This window comes from Chaetodon trifascialis, chromosome 20, assembly GCF_039877785.1.
Source record: "Chaetodon trifascialis isolate fChaTrf1 chromosome 20, fChaTrf1.hap1, whole genome shotgun sequence".
NCBI lineage: Eukaryota > Metazoa > Chordata > Actinopteri > Chaetodontiformes > Chaetodontidae > Chaetodon > Chaetodon trifascialis.
The window spans coordinates 21,025,676-21,045,292 of record NC_092075.1 but is presented as its reverse complement, the minus strand read 5'-3'; the positions used below and the strand labels follow the sequence as shown (position 1 = coordinate 21,045,292).

At 40.5% G+C, this 19,617-nt stretch overlaps 2 protein-coding genes across 2 annotated transcripts in view; one reads left to right on the top strand and one right to left on the bottom strand.

Annotated features, from left to right (window-relative positions):
• Nucleotides 1-531: 531 nt before the first annotated feature.
• Nucleotides 532-11,554, bottom strand: fbxw2 (F-box and WD repeat domain containing 2). Its single transcript, XM_070989575.1, has 8 exons — nt 11,245-11,554; nt 9,831-10,123; nt 8,021-8,243; nt 4,994-5,188; nt 4,375-4,508; nt 4,053-4,139; nt 3,746-3,915; nt 532-2,919 (listed from the first exon to the last, which is right to left on the bottom strand). The coding sequence occupies exons 2-8, from the start codon at nt 10,095-10,097 to the stop codon at nt 2,631-2,633; spliced, it is 1,365 nt and encodes a 454-aa protein (XP_070845676.1). The 5' UTR covers nt 10,098-10,123; nt 11,245-11,554; the 3' UTR covers nt 532-2,630.
• Nucleotides 11,555-16,634: 5,080 nt separating this feature from the next.
• crb2a (crumbs cell polarity complex component 2a) overlaps nt 16,635-19,617 on the top strand; it is a 39,490-nt gene continuing 36,507 nt past the window's right edge. Inside the window, exon 1 of the mRNA XM_070988298.1 lies at nt 16,635-16,912. Coding sequence (XP_070844399.1) covers nt 16,846-16,912 — 67 coding nt within the window. The 5' untranslated portion in view covers nt 16,635-16,845. The remainder of the gene's footprint in view (nt 16,913-19,617) is intronic.

Below are 19,617 nucleotides of genomic sequence, written 5' to 3'. Positions count from 1 at the left end.
GCCGTGACAACAGTACATGTGCCTCTTTGATGTTTTCTTCTTCTATCAAGAGGCACAAGAGAACCGGTGGCAGGAAATAGTGGCTGATTTTCAGCTGCCTGGTAGTCCTGTTTACTGTGATACTGTTGTTGCTGGCTTGTAAGTTTGTTGGTGCTGTGTGTCACAGACCTGCACTGGAAAACAAACCTCTACCTGCCTCGGAGCTTTATAACGGATCTTTATTAACAATTGTCAGTACCAGAATGGTCTGCAGGAGCCGACGGGCTGTTTTATTTAATTTACCCTTTCAGTGTCTGCACTCATGCGGTCATGGTGACCGCACAGAGCGGTCTCTTAAATCGTGATTTTGTCTTAACATCACAGACGATTTAGTTGTACAGTATGAGGTGGAATTAAACCACATTTGTAAAATTGTACTGTATCATTTCCCCCATTTTAAAGCTGCTGTTAGCGTGGCTAAGAACATGCATCAGGAACATGATGTTGGCTGGCATTTTGAAATGTGGCATGACCAAATACACATACACAACTGGGTGCATCTGCTACTTTTATTTATTTGAAAGACTGCAATAGTGAAGCTGATTGTAGAATGATGCAGGTGACCAAAAAGCTACAGTTGGAATTTTGTGAAATAATAACACTGTGCAGAGCTTGAATTCAATGGCAATTAACTGTGAACAGATACATTTCACATTTCTGTTGGCCAATTTCAGTTCATCACTTTACATACAAATCACCTTACTGTGTTTTCCATTTTAACTGAGTGCTACTGGAGGATATAATGTGGTGCAATGGTCAGACAACAGTACAGAATACAGTATATTGGTGGTGTTTTAATTAGATTTGAAAAACCTAAACTAAGAACAGTCTGTACATCTGCTGTGTACAATAATCCATGTGAGAAACAGGTTACGGTCTGTGTATGCAAGAGAAAACTGTTCTGTCACAGCTGTGGTTCGGTGCACATGAAGTTCAATCTGTGCTGATCTGTGGCCTGCCGAATGCAAAGGAAGACCAGGGAAAACTCTGGGAAAAGTACTCATTCATGGTTAAAGTTTCAGTGTTGTTGAGACATGATGTTTAAGGCCCAGTGTGGAGGATTTAGGGAGACCCATTGGTAGAGATAGAATATAATATTCATAAGTATGTTTTCATCAGTGTATAATCACCTGAAAATAAGAACTGGTGTGTTTTCATTACCTTAGAATGAGCTCTTTATATCTACAGAGGGAGCAGAGTCCGTCAACCCAAACACTGCACAAACCAAACACTGGCTCTGGAGAGGGCCTGAATTTGCAGCCATCATAGACATGATTGGAAGGGGAGGAGTATTCAGTTAGTTGCAGTATGCAACCTCACCACTAGATGGCAATAAAACCTACACACTGGTCCTTTAAACTGATGCACAGAATGAGGCACGATTTCTCATCCTTTCTCAAATTCTCTTTAAAGTCTGTAGTAATTACGTGCAGAACCGACTGCTTGCCAAGTCGCTTCCTCAGCTGTGCAATGCGTTGAGGCCTTTAGAAAAATAAACCTGATGTTTTACACAGTCAATGATTCATAAAAGCAATTCACTGAGCAATTCATGTCAGGTAGATAACTATAAAATTACAGACATCTTAGACTGTTAGAGCACAGTAAATACAAAAAATTCAACATAAAAGTAAGATTTACAATGCAGTCATCACCTTACCGCAATGTGCCAGAGTTATCAAGGAATTCTAGTTTGAAACATCAAATGAACTGAAAAGGCACATCACATTTCTCAAGCTGACATTTAAACCAGACATCCCAAAAGCATATTCAGTGAATTACATGAAACCTCACAAAGTTTTACATGGTACACGACAATGTACCAAATCACTTTTCAACATACGATTCAGTTACAGCGTCGTTGGGGATGGTCTGAAAAACCACGGAGAAGATCTCCGCTGACATCACAGTCTGACGTCAGGGGAGATCTTCATTATTTACAGCAACTGTGTTTAAGGCAACACTGCTTTTCTTTAAGGAAACCAATGTTTTGGCACATCAGCTCAATGACCAGCTTGGCATTGGGCATGCTCTAGCTACAGCACATCTGACATAGTCTTCTTCTGGTAAGAAAAGGTCACTGGCCAAAGTTGGCACCCAATGAAAAGACTATGAATTAAAGGTTGGCTACAAGTATGAGTGCACAATGCTAAACTGATCAGAGAGCTAATCTGACAACACTTCCATGTTTAAGTCTACAACAAGAGAATTTCTATGGTTGTGTTTATTTGATGCCATTTTTTAGCTGTCACTGAAACATCTTGGCTTTCGAGAAGACTGTTTGCTTTCTTTCTGTCTTGGTTCAAGACCAAGACCAATGATAGGTTTACAGGTTTCTGCAGGATTCAGGAGCGAGCACTGATCTAGCAGTGAGTGTAGCACATCAGAGTGCATCATCTTTCCTAGTTTGCCTTCCATTTACATGTGAGAATGTTTATGTGTAGAGGAGGACTGTATGCCGAGGAAGAAACGGAAAATCAAAATGCTTTGGTCCATGCATGATCTATGTTGGCTGTTAATGTTCATTTATTCCAGAGCAGACATGGTTGCAGCTCATATCCTAGCAGTCTTGGGACTGGAGTCCTTGTTTGCTTCTATCCATTCTCTTTCCACAGTACTAAGTGAATGCTATGGTCGGGCATGCTGGTAGCAAACACCAGTCCAGAGTCATTGCCCCCGTCCAGGCCGTTGAGCCAGGAAGTCACACCGGCCAGGAAGCTGGATCCTCGTTTGGATTTTCTGTAGGCTGGCAGAGGCCAGCGGCCTGAGATAGCTTCTGTCCTCAGGTCCATCACATACAGGAAGTGGTTGTCGAAAAGCAGTGCAAACACCTCGCCAAAGCTGAGCAGGGACAGGTTAGCTGGATCCTGCGTTTTTATCACCCTGAGGGAACATAAAGACATCATGTAACAAATCTATGACTCTGAGCAAACAGTCATTAAAAATGAGCAAAACGTCTTAGTTTTGTTTTACATGTGCAGAGTTTTGCCTGGTGTAACGCACAGCAGTGCTTTTTCAACACAAACACTTCGTGCTAAACAAAGTTATGCAACTGAAACATATTTCTATTAATATCACTGAAGTGACTTCAGCCACCTCACCTCACAGTAAGCAAACGTCACAACTCAACTGCCAAGTGCTGATAAATTAAGGAAGGTCATAAAGGTCAAAGCAACTGGACAGTTTGTCCAACAGTTTTCGTGTGATGACATAATCATGAATTAGTAATAATAAAAAAGATCTTGTTATGATGTTGGATTATCACTGAAAACAGATTATGTGAATCTTCCCTATTCCTGTCAAAGGACTGCATGTATAGTTTTCATTACTGTCTTTTCTATTAAATCAAGGTGGTGTGTGAAACACTGGCGAAAGAGGAAACGGTAAATTAAATTGTTATATCACTTCTCCAGCAGCTCGTATTTGTCATTAACTATGATGCATTACAGAATTCAGTAATCACAAAATCCATACTGTGCTCTTTAACACTGCTGACGTCAGTCATCATGCATATGACAGGAGCACATCTTAGGCCTTATTTTCTCTCCTGTAGGTTAAGTTTATTTGTCAGCACCAAAGAGGAAAACGATTGCTGCTTTTCATTCTGGGCTGTTTCGTGTTCACAGTGGCTTTGTATGGCTCTATGAAATCCGGTTTTACACCTGCCATCCTTAAAGCATTTAGCACTTTGTCATGTACACTATTTTACCTGAGAATCTCAAAACTGGCAAAGTCCCACTGATAAACCCCGAGGTCAGAGCTGCAGACGATGTAGCGTCCATCAAACTGCAGGCGCGGCTGGAGGCTGATGCTGCGGTCCTCTGATACTGACAGAGTCTTCAAACACTTGCAGTTGATTTCTCTCCCTAAAGGCCAGACCTGAGGAGGGGACAGTGTTTGCTCCATCTTATGGACTCTTCAGGTATGGCAGCTCATGACATGAACATCAAAACAATGACAAAAGCTTCAAATTAGTTTGTTTCTTTACTCTGTGAAACCGTAGAGAGAGGCATTACCTTAATTTCATACTTATCAGCACTTAGGAGGATATGATCACCAGGACTATGCACCATAGATTCTACTTCACTTTTCTGGAGTATCACCTGACGGGAGATAACACCACAAGACACATTTCAAAACACATCAAGCATTTCATGGTTTCATCAGCACTTTTAGCTGTTAGCTAACAGATTTCTCAGGCGGTAAACACATTTACAACAAAGGCAACATTACATTTGAATATTGATTTCAAATGTACCAACTGACTTTTAGTTCAAGCATAAATGACATAAAACTATTTTCCTAAAACCAAACCTTTACTCAGTAAGGTTAGCTGACCTTGGTGACCCACTCAGTGTGTCCAGTCAGAGTGTTGAGGCAGGCACCAGCAGACAAAGCCCAGACCTTCACAGAGAAGTCTGCAGAGCCGCTGACCAGCAGGTCCAGCTCATCATTGTAGTCCACACTGAAGACTGAGCAGACACAAAATGGTTCAAAACTCAAATCTCTTTAAAAAAAAAAAGAAGCAAAAACAGAATATTTACAATAAAAAATAAATAAAAAACAGTCACACATCTGAGAGTTGCATCATACACTCACACCTTTGTTTTATACGTTTACACATAATACAGTTTAACTGACAGCACCCGCAATTTATGCACAGAGAACAATAGTTTGTGGAGGGCATGATCAAAGCTGCTGCAACACTCCAACAGCTCCCATATAATTGCATTTGGATTTTTATATGTATACACACACACACACACACACACACACACACACACACACACACACACACACACACACACACACACACACACACACACACACACACACACATATATTTCTATTTACATTTATATTCGAGCACTACGCTGGAATAAACTGTGCTATAAATAAAGTCTTGCTTTGGCTCATTATTAGAAGTACCACATATCTGAGGGATATTAAAATCAACCTGCTCCTGTGTGGCCACGGAACTGCTGGATTTTAGCCCCTGTGCTCCACTCCCAGCATGCAATAGTGTTGTCGAAGGATCCAGTCACCAGCTTCTGTTCATCAAACTTCACTGTGGCACAGGTGTGTGTTTGAATTCCATAAATGCACTGTCCAGTGCGCACATCCCATAGTTTAGCTGACAGGTCATCAGATCCTGAAACAAGAGGACATCCATGTTAATGCTGTAAATTGGGGGGCTTCATCACATGGAGCAAAACAATCACCTGAGGCTCAATATCAGCACAACCAATGAGCTCATGATGGACTACAATGATTCAAATATGGATGTTGCTGCAAAGAAGCTACAAACTGTGAAATGTGGATGCTTCACACACATCATCAACCCAACAGCACAGAAGATCTAAACAATCAGCACAGCTTCAAGGTGGACACCAAAGATTAGTGTCATCAATCAGTGTCTGACCAAATGTGACATATAGTCACAATATAACCTTTTGAATATAAAATGTCATTATTTCATCATTTTATCTTGTGAGACGTTTGTGAAATTCTGTCACAATTAAAATATGAATTCATGAGTTATGGCCAAAAATGTGCTTCGTGAGGTCACAGTGACCCTTGACCACCAAATTCTAATCAGTTCATCCTTGAGTCCAAGTGAAGGTCTCTGCCAATGTGAAGATATTCCCACATGGTCATGAGATATCATGTTCACAAGAATGGGACAAACGGACTGATGGACGTACAGTGGGACAGAAGGACAAACCGAAAACATAATTACTCAGGCCACAGCTGTCTCTGACACAGAGGCATGGAAAAATCCCACAAAAACACAATAGCCAAGTACAAATGAATAAAGTCACAGATGAAAGGAACCTGCCAACATGGTAACAGCTGTATTTTCAGGCACAAGGCAGAGGAAACATATGAAAGGGGGAACACATCTTTAAGTGAAATCTACATGCATTTCACTTCCATGAAGGAAAAATAGCCAATCACTATAAATCTCACTATGATAACCTTCCTCTGACACCATCAGCCCTCTGACTGAGGACTGGGCTGCTTTTGTTTAAGAATGCCCTGTGATAGTGGAGGAAAAATCAGCTCACCGCCATAGGACACACACAGCTCACCTTTACCAAAATTTAATAGGATGCTATGCTGAAGGCAAAGGCAAATTTATTTGTATAGCACAATTCATACACTAGGCAATTCAAAATGCTTTACAGAAGCTATCACAAGTCATGCCTAGCTAGTGAGCCAGAAGGCTAAAAGGTGGAAAAAAGAAAGAACACATCTTACTTGTGAGATAAAATAATCGTAACTACAAAAAAACAGTCATAAAATATATAAGATAAAAGGAAAATCTAAAAAATCCAGATATTAAAAATCTGTTGCGGCCCCTGTCCCCCCCCAGCCTGAATGGCTATGACATGTCTGCTGCTAGCTCTGCTACAACTCTATAAAACCCCGTCCAGACCAACGTGGGTCAAACTTACAATTTTCAGGAATTAAAACTTTGTGGTGAAGGAATTACTGAATACCCATGTTTTATTCACATATGTGTTCACAAAGAAAAAGGCCATGGTTCCTTCTCCGGTTATTCTGATACTGTGTCCCAACTGCAGACTATACACCAACTACAAGCAGGCTGTGAGTCTGCAGAGTGTTCACACTGGATTATTAACAAAATTATGTATACTACAAACAGCACTTCTTCATACTTTGAGCATGATGCTGATGGAGACCATTGTCCCACAACACAAGGCACAAAGGGAATGAAGAAGCTGCTCACATGAGCAAAAAAAATGTACATTCGTATAAAGATACATTGGTATGCAGTATGGAACTGGGACACAGGATATGACACATAATGTTGTGAGCTCTGTACCCAACAGCAGTACTGAATAGACAAGAGTGGTAACCAGAGACCAGAACTGTGTGCTTCAATCTCAGTGTGGGAAATTTAACGCTATTAAGAAAGTATCCTTTTGAACACACACAGCTGTTTTCTCTTATTCTGGTTGATTAAGACTCAAGTGACATAAGAAATTAAGAGAGGTCACCGAACTCTTTAGGAGCCCTTTTTGGTGGACTTTAACTGTTTGGTATTTTTTGGACTTGAAATTTGCCTGCCTGTGTGGTATTTTGGTGTCCAGCGCAGAGCACACAGGTGAGACGAGAGGAACACACAGAGTGAGTGATTCTTACAGTATCTGCTGTCCACAGCTGCTTTAAATATTATACTTGAAGGCAGCAGGACACATCTGTGGATGTCTGAATTGAGAGGGGCTGCAGAACACTGCAGTGCCATTATACACTCAGGCTTATGCTGATTGAATCACCTGCTGATGACACCAGGCTGCTAGAGGAAGTGGAGAAAGTGGCCAAAGCGGAGTTTTCTGAAAACTCCAGCTATGTGTTGGCGTGCAAACAGGGTTAAACGGCGTTTTAGGTTCCGAAACGTCACAACATGTGACTGAACATACTTAACATCATGTGAGCGACCTAATGTTTACACTCATGCCCATAGATTTGGCATAGTTATGATGCGCTCGACGGCGTATTCATCCGGGTTCATGTTAACGACAACATTTCTAAAAACAATGTTGTGTGCACGATGTTATTTTTGAAAACGGAGGGGCTAAAATATCCGTTTTCCAAAATACCCTGCTACGTGTAAACATAGCCCCAGACAATAATCTGATGTCCCAAAGGGGCAGATTTGTCATTGGTTGAGCTATAGTTGTCATGCTTTTCTTTGATTGGCTCAGGACACACCAGTCAGGGAGATGCCAATCCAGCAGTCTGTACATGCCCATAGTCCTGAGAAGGGGTCTAATCAGGAAACTTAACTGAAAGCACCTGTGTGGGTCAACATGAAAGTGGAGGGCTGTTTTCTGTGACAGAGGTTTTAGGTCACAGCCTCCAAGACTGATGAGAGGATTTTCAACATCTGTATACAACTCAAGGCTGCCTAACCCAGCCTTTTCCACAGATAAAATAACCCACAGCCATAATGTACCTGTGCAGAGGAGACCATCCTTATAGTACAGGGCGTACACTCGAGCACTGTGGCCAATGAGGGACGACGTCTCAAAGGCCTCCTGATCCTTCAACTGCATCATACGCAGTTTAGCCTTCAGGTAGATGCCCTTCCAGTGTGATGCATCCTGAATGGACTCATCAATCCTCCATCCCAGCTCCTGGCACACACCCTGCCACACCTCTGTACACGAGTTTATCACCTACAAGAGGAAGGACGCTTGTTGGCATGTTTGAACACTTTAAACACTTATGTGGGTAAATGACAAGTACTTTCAATACTAGAAAGGGTGAGTTGATCTACAGCACTATAGCATTATTTCTGGCCTTTAATATCATATCAAGTAACCCTTTTTCATTTGATTAATGATGAGTAATTACACATACATGTACATCAGAAGAAATATATACATTGTATGCCAAGTTGGAACAATTGGCATAAAACCATCATGTAACTTCTGATACCACTATAATACCAGAGTTTCTTTACACCAAAACTATTTTGGTCCCTTATTTTCAGAAATATAAGCATGTTTTTCTACAGAAACCATTCTTCATTTAGCAGAAAAAAAAAGAAAAAAAAAGTTCTCAAATGCTGCGTGAGCATCACTGAGAATTGAAATCATGTGTAGTGATGGTGATAGAACATCACACATCAACTGTCCTGACCAGGCTACTCTGCTCTATATTATTCCAAAATGTTTTCATTTTCTTTTGTTTTTCCAGTCTAACAATTTAAAATAGTGAGTGTTAACTGCCGGCCAGATGGACAAAATAAGCATGAATCTTGTATTCTTGTCAACATTCTTTACGCTATATTTACAATATTCCAGCTTGTCATTGCTATCGACTGTCTTTCAGTAATTAACACATTCTGTTCCATTCAGTCATATGTGATGCTGCAAATCAGGCACCATACTCCTGACTAAACCTATTCTGATTTTCAGGTATAAGTCACAAATTATCTCTGCACATAACAGAACATATCAATCATTACCTGGATTATGAGGGAATGAGGAATTTACAAGCTAAGTATCATAACATGAGGAAGCCGATATCCATCCATCCATCCATTTTTTATACTCAACTATCGCTTTTCGGGGTTGCGGGAGGGCTGGAGCCTATCCCAGCTGTCAATGGGCGAGAGGCGGGGTACACCCTGAATCGGTCACCAGTCGATCGCAGGGCAACATATACAGACAGACAACCATTCACACTCACACCTACGGGCAATTTTAGAGTCACCAATTAACCTAATGAGCATGTTTTGGTCTGTGGGAGGAAGCCGGAGTACCCGGAGAGAACCCACGCATGCACGGGAAGAACATGCAAACTTCACACAGAAAGGCCCCGCCCGACCCGGGGATCGAACCGGAGACCTTCTTGCTGTGAGGTCGCCCAGGAAGTCAATAATTAATATAAAAGATGTTGCTGCATTATTGCTGGCAGAGGTTGCTCATACTGCATGCATTCAGCATCTTAGCGGTGGAGCTTACAAAGTGTGGTTTTACTGGTCTGTGCACAGCCTGAACAATGCAGAACACTTAAATGACACTGACAGGATATCAAGCTGTGTAGCCTTCATCAGAAACTGACCTTACTTCATATAACACGTGACAGAGAAAAATGTCTCAGTTCATTATAAATATTAATATAAATATAATTTCTCTTTCCTTGCATCCACCCCTCACATCTTAGACGGGAGGGGCTAAGATGTGAGGAAAAGCATATAAGACAATGACTTGCTCCCCATGATAAGACTACCAAATGCCAGGAAGCACAATATTTACCTTATTCCACTGTTTACAGACCAGGCAGCAGGTGAGCAGGGTCTGAGGATCCAGCCAGCGCATCAGGTAGAAGGCCAGCTCCAGAGGGAGGAGGCGTAGAAAGTCACGCTTGAGCAACGTCTCCAGTCCATTAGACAGATGACGGAGCTGGACAGCACCACTTAAAGATATGAGGTGGTCCAGAGACTGGTTGCGCTGCTGGTCATTTAGAGTAAGGAAAGTGGCGGAGACTGACTCCAGCCACCCCTCAAATGCCGCCTTCTCCATGGGCACATGAGAGCAACCTGCAACACCTGCAAGAGCAATGTAGGGTCTGATTTCAGCACATCATTTAAAAACACGAGTGACTCGAGCATCCACAGAGTGGGAATCTGATAAATAACATGCTTGGGATAAGTTAATGTCCAATTAGTGTGAATTACATAACTGAAATGTTGAACCACTTTGAATGACAGCTTTTTAAAGAAAGCAAAATGCCAGCATCATGATGCAAAAATAAAACAAAACAAGACATAATTGGTGGATTTGTCATTCACAGAAAATCAATAAATGACAAATTTCATCAAATTGTCAATTTGCTGGTAACTGATTTTAAAATGTCAGGATTTACTGTTTTTCTCTCTTTCCTCTTCTTTGCAGTATAATATTTTGGGCTTTTTGTCCACAACAGGTCTACCCAAACAATTCCTTATATTTTATTGATGCACTGTTATGACTTCAATGTGTGATCAAATGTATCACACTGGCTAATCTGTCATAGTTTCATAAGACAGACGCGTAGTCAGAAAGAACAGTGTGAAGACTTTGAGATCACAGCAGATACAAAGACTTAAAGGCATAAACAGCTGTAGTGATCTGCAGTCAATAACGTGCTGTTACAAAAGGCAATTCACAAACCGTGACAGTTTCAACTTAATAAATACAGTCCTCAGGAAATTTAGTTAACATTTTAGATTTATCAACCAGCAGTATTCCCATCTGCCATGTCAACTAAACTCCGGCCATACATTTGTATTTGCGCAGTTTTAACTGTCATTAAGTTCAGACTGTTAAAGATGAAAACAGCTGAAGGCTTTAACGCCAGGCTTCAGACAGCTTACAGCCTGATGCCTTTGCTAAAAGAAAAGACACTCGCAGGTATAATGGTTACGTAACCTATGTATGTATCTTATTTATTGGACTTACAAATTTGGAGGTTATTACTTTCACAAGCAATTAGCAATATCTGCTCATGCGTTCAGTCCAAGCAAGCTACCTGGCTAGTTAGCAACTTTTGTAGCAAACGTCTGCTAAGTAATACTACTACAATTTAATAGCAACTTAGCTAGGACTGGTAACATTCACTCCATTAGCGAACAGCACCTGCTAGTACATAAAACTGCATTCAAAATATAAACTCAAAACGTAGACCAACCAGAGAGTTGCAGGGAGTTTCTTTATCGCCACTTTCCCGGCTTAGTTAGTTCACATAGCGAAGTTAGCTGTCATAAGCTAACCTGTCAGCGAGCAAGTTGAAGGGATTGTCCAAGTAACCTAGCTTCGTAGCTTACGTTAGCTAACGACCATGATAAGAGTACTTGATTCTGTTAATTGTGAATTGCATCATGTTTCTAATGAAGTTGTCCTCTACTCATTTCCTAAACAGTGAGTAGGGTAGAAGGATGGCAGGTTCTGACAGCATGAAAACCAAAAGATAATGGAAACGCTATCCCTGCACATGTTGTTTCGATCCTCAGCTCTGTCTTGCAGGAGGCGCCATTGGAGCGCTTGCTAACTCTTCCTCGAAAATGAAGGCCTGAATTTGACAGATTCACAGAAAGGAAGTGTGTGTAAGTAAGTAATATATAAGTATTCCTCACATATATTTCCGCTAAAAAGACACTATCATTTTAGTTTTGCACTGCAGTTGGACTGCAGAATTATTTTCTTCATATGACCTAATTTACCTGTAAGACAAAACTATGAAAATAGACAAGAAGCATTCCCAGGCACAGTTTCCGGTGTCGCGCACAATGTGGATCGGAGTGAAATATGCGACCGGCTCCTACCTGGCTGTCTCAGTAGTTCCGTTATGTCTGCACAGCGGCGGCACCAGATTTTTCACGGTGGTTTATTTTGGAGTCAAAATATGATATGCTCCCAGCAAAACAAAGACTTTTCTTTCTGAGAAAAGACATATTAAATCACGCGATGTAAGAACTTGTCATGTATAGTAGCTTCCTTAAACATGGTGAAGAATAATAACCACCAGAGGGCAAACAAATTACGAATATTATTTCTTGCATGAAGTAGTTTGCCTTGAATGCCCCTGTGTTATGAAGCCTGGAGGGTGACATGTCATCAGAATTATTCTACTAATTGTGCAATTAAAATCCAAACAGCAAAGGTCAAGATATCTGGTCTTCTGGTATATATGAAGTTTCAAAAAGACAGAATCCTACACAATGCATGTTAGTGTCTTTTTGTTAGTGCTCATGCTTGAACAAAATCCTTGAGCATAATATTTTCCATTCTTGTACATTATTGTTATTCTTGTACTATCTTGTCACACGGTGGATAAATTCCACTGCCCTGACACTACAGATGTAAGCAGTTTCATATTCATCTCCTGAAGCTTGTATGATGTGGAGGCTTAAGTCAGGTTGGGTATTCTTTCAGCCAAATCTTCTGTTTGGCCCGAAATTGAATTTCTGGGCTTGGGTCCAAAATGCTGGAATTCTAGTGAAGTTGTTAACTGCTCTTGCACCCTTCTAACATTTCTTTGCATCTGCCAAGTCATGGAAATACAACCTCAGCAGCAGCCTCAGCAGGCATTCGCTTGGGACAAAAGTCATTCAAAGCTGTATTCTACGATACGATAGTCACTCAGATATCAACATGAACCATTCCTATAGGCTATTCATGAGCAGATTAACCTGATTGTGCTGGGCAAAAATCCACTGGTTGGACCATATTAAGTGAACAAATACAACTTTGCTTCTGGTTTTTAAACTGGAATAAAATGACAGCTTTTCTGGAAGTGTCAAATTTCTGACACAAATAAGAGTGTCTGAATACATTTGAAGTGAGTTACAGGCCACACAGCTGAATCATCCCATGTATGACCCACAGTTTAAATGGAGGTTCAGGTGGCTCAGGAGTTTCAAAAGTTGACATGATTCATGATTGAACTGTAGTTAGATTTAAGGTGCTGCGGTCAGTTTGTCTGCTGAAATAGGAAAAACATGATAAGCATGTTAATATCAACCTGCTTACATGGTCATAAGTCATGTCTGTGCTGCTCTGCATATGGCACTATTTTTCATTCTGATCATTCTAAGCAGGAAACATGTTTGTAATGCTGACAGTAGTGTGATGACCTCAAAGATGCAAGTAGCACTGTCTTTCAGATGACACAGTGAATGACTCACAGATCGTTTTTGCCGCTAACTCCTTGTGTGGTTCACCACTCAATCCTTATCTATGACTGATTAAGGAGGAAGCTGTCAAGGACAGAAAAACAGGTCTGCTACAGAAATCTATTCCTCTGTGGGTTTTAACATGTATCATGCTGAATTTTTTCACAGCTTGCATTTACTTTACTTTCTGTACTGAAAAAACATCTGGTGAATGCAGTGTGTACCCAGCTGCCACTCAGTTTGCAATAGTGTGCTTGTTTGATGGAGTCACAGAATATTTTATCACTTACCTGGAAGTTCTTCAGTAATACGCCTTTGTCTGGATGGAAATGTCTGTCTGTTGTTTGTCAGCTTCAGATACCACCTTGTCTCCACTGGATGGGCCATGTGGGGCTGAAGCTTACATATACCTCTTTCACTGGCCTGCAATGCAACAGGCCTGTGTAACGGATAAGCCTGCCTCAACATCACAGTGTCATTTTCTTCACACACAGATAAATCACACAAGTGAATCACTTTGATTGCATCTAATTAAGTAAATTTTGGGCAGAAAATGCTGTTGGCAGTTGGTGTGTTGGTCAGTCCAGTATGTGAGGAGTAAAATATCAGGAGGTTCGTAATTAGCTGTGGGATTTTCTATCATTTTTTCTTTGTCATTCAACCTCCACAACAGCAGTTGGTGCTATTATTCAATTTCAAATTCGTCCATCATATCCCTTTAGAATGACATTCAACTTCAGATGTAATCTCAGCTGTTCAGTCTTCTCTGCCTGCTTAACCCTGGCATGTTTAAACTGACTCAAAGCGCCACCTGCTCTTGTGTAGCTCAAGACATTTAACTGTAAATGTTCATGGTCCACAGAGGATGATCACATAAAGGAAAGCAGTACATATAATCACACTATACACAGGTCAGCTGCAGAATAGTGGATTTGGAAAAAGCAGAGTATCAGTGCTCAAGATTATAGTTCCAAACTTTGACCATGTCAGGTCTTCATCATTCATTTCTAAAACTTTATGTGAACCCCTCACCCTTTCTCCAACAATGCCATCAAACAATCTAAAGGGCAGGTTGCCATTTAAATTTACTTTGCAATCTCTGCTCCCAGGAAATGAACTGTTTAGACACTCATGAGCCATCTTCTGGTGTCACCCCACTATCATGTTGTTGACTTTGCACATGAAACAGTTGTCCATTTAAGTGGCACATTTCCATGAAATTTTTTGAGCATGTTCTTGAGCATATTCCTTCCTCTAGTGTCACAATGAGGACCAATGTTTTTAGCTATGTCAGAAATCACCAGTGTGTTGTTAGCTTGTTTATTTTTGGTTTCTTTTTATCTAGTGGGTTGAAATGAACACTGCGGCCTCTAGGCGCCACCTTCAGGACCTTAGATGTGTTCTGGACAACTCTAGAACAGTTGTCCAGAACAACTAATTTAATCTGTGTGAAATCACAATGCAGCTCAAATTGGCCAATCAAATACATTCAAGCACGCATTCCTAACATTCCACACATTTCCAACGTGAACACTACAATTCTACTGTTTACCTCATCATCATTAAAACAGAATAAAATAATTGTTGATAGCTTTCAGTTGTAAAATCCTGTCATATTAAATTGCTGTGCAGTCTTCTGGTGTCAGATAAACCTTCAAAATCACAGATATACAGTATTACACATACTTACCTTTTGTGATTATGCTTCGGCTTCTGCAACACATCAACAAATCTATCTATCTGGAGTTTAACATTATTCACATACTGTAAGTTTACCTATTCAGTATGCACAATGCACAATAATCCTAATGATGTGCCAGTTACTGTTAGGTGACTCAGAGTTTATGGGTGCAAATCTGTCCGTTAGGTCATGTGGTGTCAGGCACAGCTGGTGCTTGGAGGACCGAGGGAGTAAAGGGGGGTAACAAGTCTGTAACAGGCTAAGTGATGGATGTCAGGCTGCTAAGCCCCATGCTACAAAGGAGTCACTAAAGCGGCTGAAGACACTAATGAGCCAGTGACTAAAACCTGGCCTGGATTCACTGGACTGCATAGGCCACACAATGCCAGAGGCTGATTGGTTGACAGGAGGCCATCCCCTGGATTTAGGGTTCCTAGGAAAAAGCCAACATACCTTCAGTTAAAGTATGTGAGAATTTTCTCCATGTTTGTGGACATCTGTCAGTACTGGTGTTTGTTGAGAACCGGTTTTAGAAATCTGAAGGAAGTTTTACAGAGGAGATATTTTTGACTGCGAAATGCAAGACTGCTTTGTCTTTTCTGTATTATTGTTTCTTTTTTCACTCATTCTGAAAACACACACACAAAAAATCTGTTTTCCAACACGTTTAGTCTGTCAAGGCTCATCAGAGGAACTTTGGGTGTGAGGTGGGGTACATGTAGGCAGAAACTACACCCACATGAACGTGTGAAAAAGCTGTTACTCATAGAATCCTTCAACAGTGATATCTCAACCAGGAAGCAGTTTAAAGGTAACGTATCTTTCATGTGTTTTATGTACCTTTAAGTCAGCCATCCATCACATAACTGAACTGAAACATCTCCACTGTACAACAGTGTAAAGGCAACAAGGCACACACACACACACACACACACACACACACACACACACACACACACACACACACACACACACACACACACACAGCACTTTACTCTGATCACTTCTTCTGCCCAAAGTCTGTGTCAAGACTGAAGTGTGCAGGACGTACTAAGTTTAGAAATGGCTCGTTGAAGATACATTACCTAAATAGGTGTGTGTGTGTGTGTGTGTGTGTGTGTGTGTGTGTGTGTGTGTGTGTGTGTGTGTTGCACCAAAAGACAGATAAACAGCTCTAGTCTACAACTACAGACACCGACCTGCATATTTTTGGGTTATTTTCATTTGGGCACAATAGAAATTTTAGTTTTACTAATTCTTGCTAAAAATATTACATATTGCTCTTGCCAAAAAAAGTGTATTATATGTCTCTTAAATGGAAACAAATGTAAATAATAATAATAATATTAATAATAATACATTTTCCTTTCCTGGGTGTGACCCTCTAAGGGTTAACAGTGTCAGTTACAGTTAAACATGTCATTTATTCAGTCTAATCAAAGTATTAACAACTTAAATAGCATAAAACTGTACAGAACGATATTTATAGTGTCATTTATAAAAAATCCTTTGTCTCACCTGACACAGTTGACATGTTTTTCATTTATTATACTCTTTCGATGGTGTTTGCCTCTTATGTTTCTCCTTTTGCACTTTCTTGTCTTTCTTTCATCCAGTAGGAGTTGGGATGACAGGCATCGGTATTAGCAGGTGTTAATCCAGCTCATGTTTTCCTGTTGTCTTCCTGCTCTCATGGCTGATTACACTCTGAAAGTCCAGAGCAGGGAGGGCTGTCTGTTTGAGTCCAGCACAGCACTCATTAGAAGCCAAGCATGGCCAGTGTGTAGCATGCCAGCCTCTAAACACAGGACAACAGCAACTCAGTGAGGAGCGTCTCTGCCACACAGCAGCATGTCAGTACTTTAGGACCTCTCACTTGTTTTTTTTTCCACATTTACCTCGTGGTCTTGTAGAGACCCAGGTCAGCAGTTTTACCATGGAATTGGGAAGAATTCACCTGAATCTAAAGACAGTGCTGCTGACGATGATGATGTTCAAATGGGGTGAGTAACAGTTGCGTTGTATTTTTTCCTGTGTTAAACAGTGTGAAGTATTCCTTTTGGATGATCACGTCTGCGTGTAAATCCAAAGAGAGATTCTATGTGTGTTCGTTGTCTGAAATTAGTGTTTAATCCTTCATCTGTGAAAACAACAGGTTACAAGGAAAGACTTATTACAAGGACATAAATACCCACTCTGTCACTTTCCTTGATCTAACAGTTAACAGGAGCAGGACTCAGGAATGTCATCAGTGCTCTCAGAGATGCTGCTCCATGAATGGTGCACAAGTGGGTCTTTGGAGGTGCCCATTGAGCCAGTTTGTCCTCCCACAGTCTTAGGAGACTCTAATAGATGGAGACCAGTTGGGAGTGGTTCTCCCTTTGTCACTTATAACAAAGATGAGGAGACTGGCTAGTTTTTTGACAATGCTGAGAAGCCATGGGCATTTGGAGTGTAATTAATTTCTGATGCTGTTGGATGTTTTGTTGACAAATATCTTTACTGGATTCTGAACCGTAAGTAGCTGGTGTATGATTGGATTGGTAATGATAGAAGTTGTGTTGTGTTTTTTATTAGCCTTTTTTGTTAGATTTGACACGACTCATTCATATCTGTTTGAGCATGAATGGAGGCACAGAATGAGGTCACATATCGTCCAGAAAGTTTCAATTTTAGTTTGGAAATGTATGTTTGCATCAGGCAGCAGCCTTGCTAAATGACTCTGAGCTATGAACTCTCTGAATTGTATCAAAACATGGACTCTTTTTAATTTAATGTGATGTAAAGAACATTATGCTCACTGATTGAACATTGCATCAGTGAGAAACAGTTAAGACATTACAAAACACATTGTATTATATTTATTTTATTTTCCTAGATAGTGGCATCATCTGCTGTCTTTTCTTTCTTGCTGTTGTGCTTTTAGATAAGAGCAAGTCAAAACACAACTGTTAAACCTTTATGTTCTACTGTTTAGCCTTTATGGCCATTACAAACATTTAGTAAATGGTTTATAACACACTATATACAGTTGCATTCAGCTACAAGCACATTTTTATTTGTCAATGCATAGTATTTGTCAATAATTATAACTTATCCTATAAGATATATACTCATTAGTTATATTCTAAGTTATTGCAACTTTTACTATATTGTCATTTATATAGTTTCACTATACACCCAGTAGCTTAATACGGTCAAAACAGCAGCAGTTCTTAGTTGTTTGTAGAATGACTTTTTCAGAGTTCTCAGATTGTGCGATGGATCAGTTTGAGGGGTGTAGAGGCATTGGGGCATGTGACTGGGAGAAAAATGTGGAGTGGAAGTCTAATGAATCTGAAACAACACAAGAATGCTCTCTTACTAACAAAGCTATAAAGTTATCAGGTTAGCAAGCTTCAGACTACAAACAAATCATGTGAAGTACAGCATGTTTGGACTGACATTTGACAGAGAAAGAGAGCAAAGCAGGTGATTGTCATCATTCAAAGTCAAAAAAATACTGTGAGGCTGGTTCTTGTCTTGGGTTCACTAGAGTTACCCGTGTAAAAGTGACTTTTTTAAAAACCCAAATCATTGCAATTATTAAGGTTTTAAAAGATGAAACTAGTCTAAATGAAGAGAAGATGAAGGCGAGGACAAGAGAAAAAAAATGAAGGAAAAGGTTATCTATAATGAAAGCACAAACACTTTTTATTTTTGGATTGTTTCATCTTCAAAATTCCAATTACGTCCAAGTGTGATGCTAAAATAATCAGCAGTATTAGTATTAGCAGGTATACAATTACACAAAAAGCAACATTTTGTTTGGTATGATCAGACTGTACAAAAGTGGAACTTTGTTTTAGACAAATGAAAGTAAAACCTTGCATGTGTCCATAATGACCTTCAGCACCTGAATGCAGCAGTCCATGCTTGTACCTGTGGAACCCTGTGATTCTTGAATTACAGCAGACTGTAGAGATGCTCTGCCTGCAGTCTGTTTAGAAACATGTCACACTTGTCATTTCATTTTATTTTCAGAAAATAAAAAAATAGATTAGGCATAAATCTGTCAGAGAGGGAGGTCGGAGACATCTGACGGATTATTACAGATTAGAGGATGATATCATTGAGAGTGGGGACGTGTCTGACAGACAGATTGCTCTGTTTGTATGTGTGCGTAACTGTGGAAGAGGAAGGTTGTTCTGCATGTGTGTCCATGTGATAGGGTATGTGAAAGCTGAGCTGTGAACTTTTGGGGACATCTGATGGGAGAGAGGCAGACAGATATGACCTGCATCTTTAATACTCAGATACCAGGGAGCTCCAGGTGTGACTGTATTAACTGGAGCTGTGTCAGGTGAATGAGACGTCTGTCCCTCTGGCGGTCATTGTCCTATGTGTCATGTCTGGAAGGTGCAGGTGTCTGAACAGCCAGGATCAACCTTGTGTGTGTGTTCTGTGGATTACCTTGAATGGTGGACAGGTCATTGTGTTGTGTATGGCTCGCTTCTGTGTGTGTGCATGTGTGAATGTGAACAATATCAAGCCATTGCTCTATATTTGGACAATCAATTGTACATCAGTTCCCATTACAGCTTGTAAGCAGTCTGCAGTCAGGTACCTGTCACAAATCTATTCATTCATTACTTAACCATTATTCTGACTGGTCCATCCCAGTACTTCATTTAGGCAGTGATGGAAAGTAGCTAAGCACGTTTACACT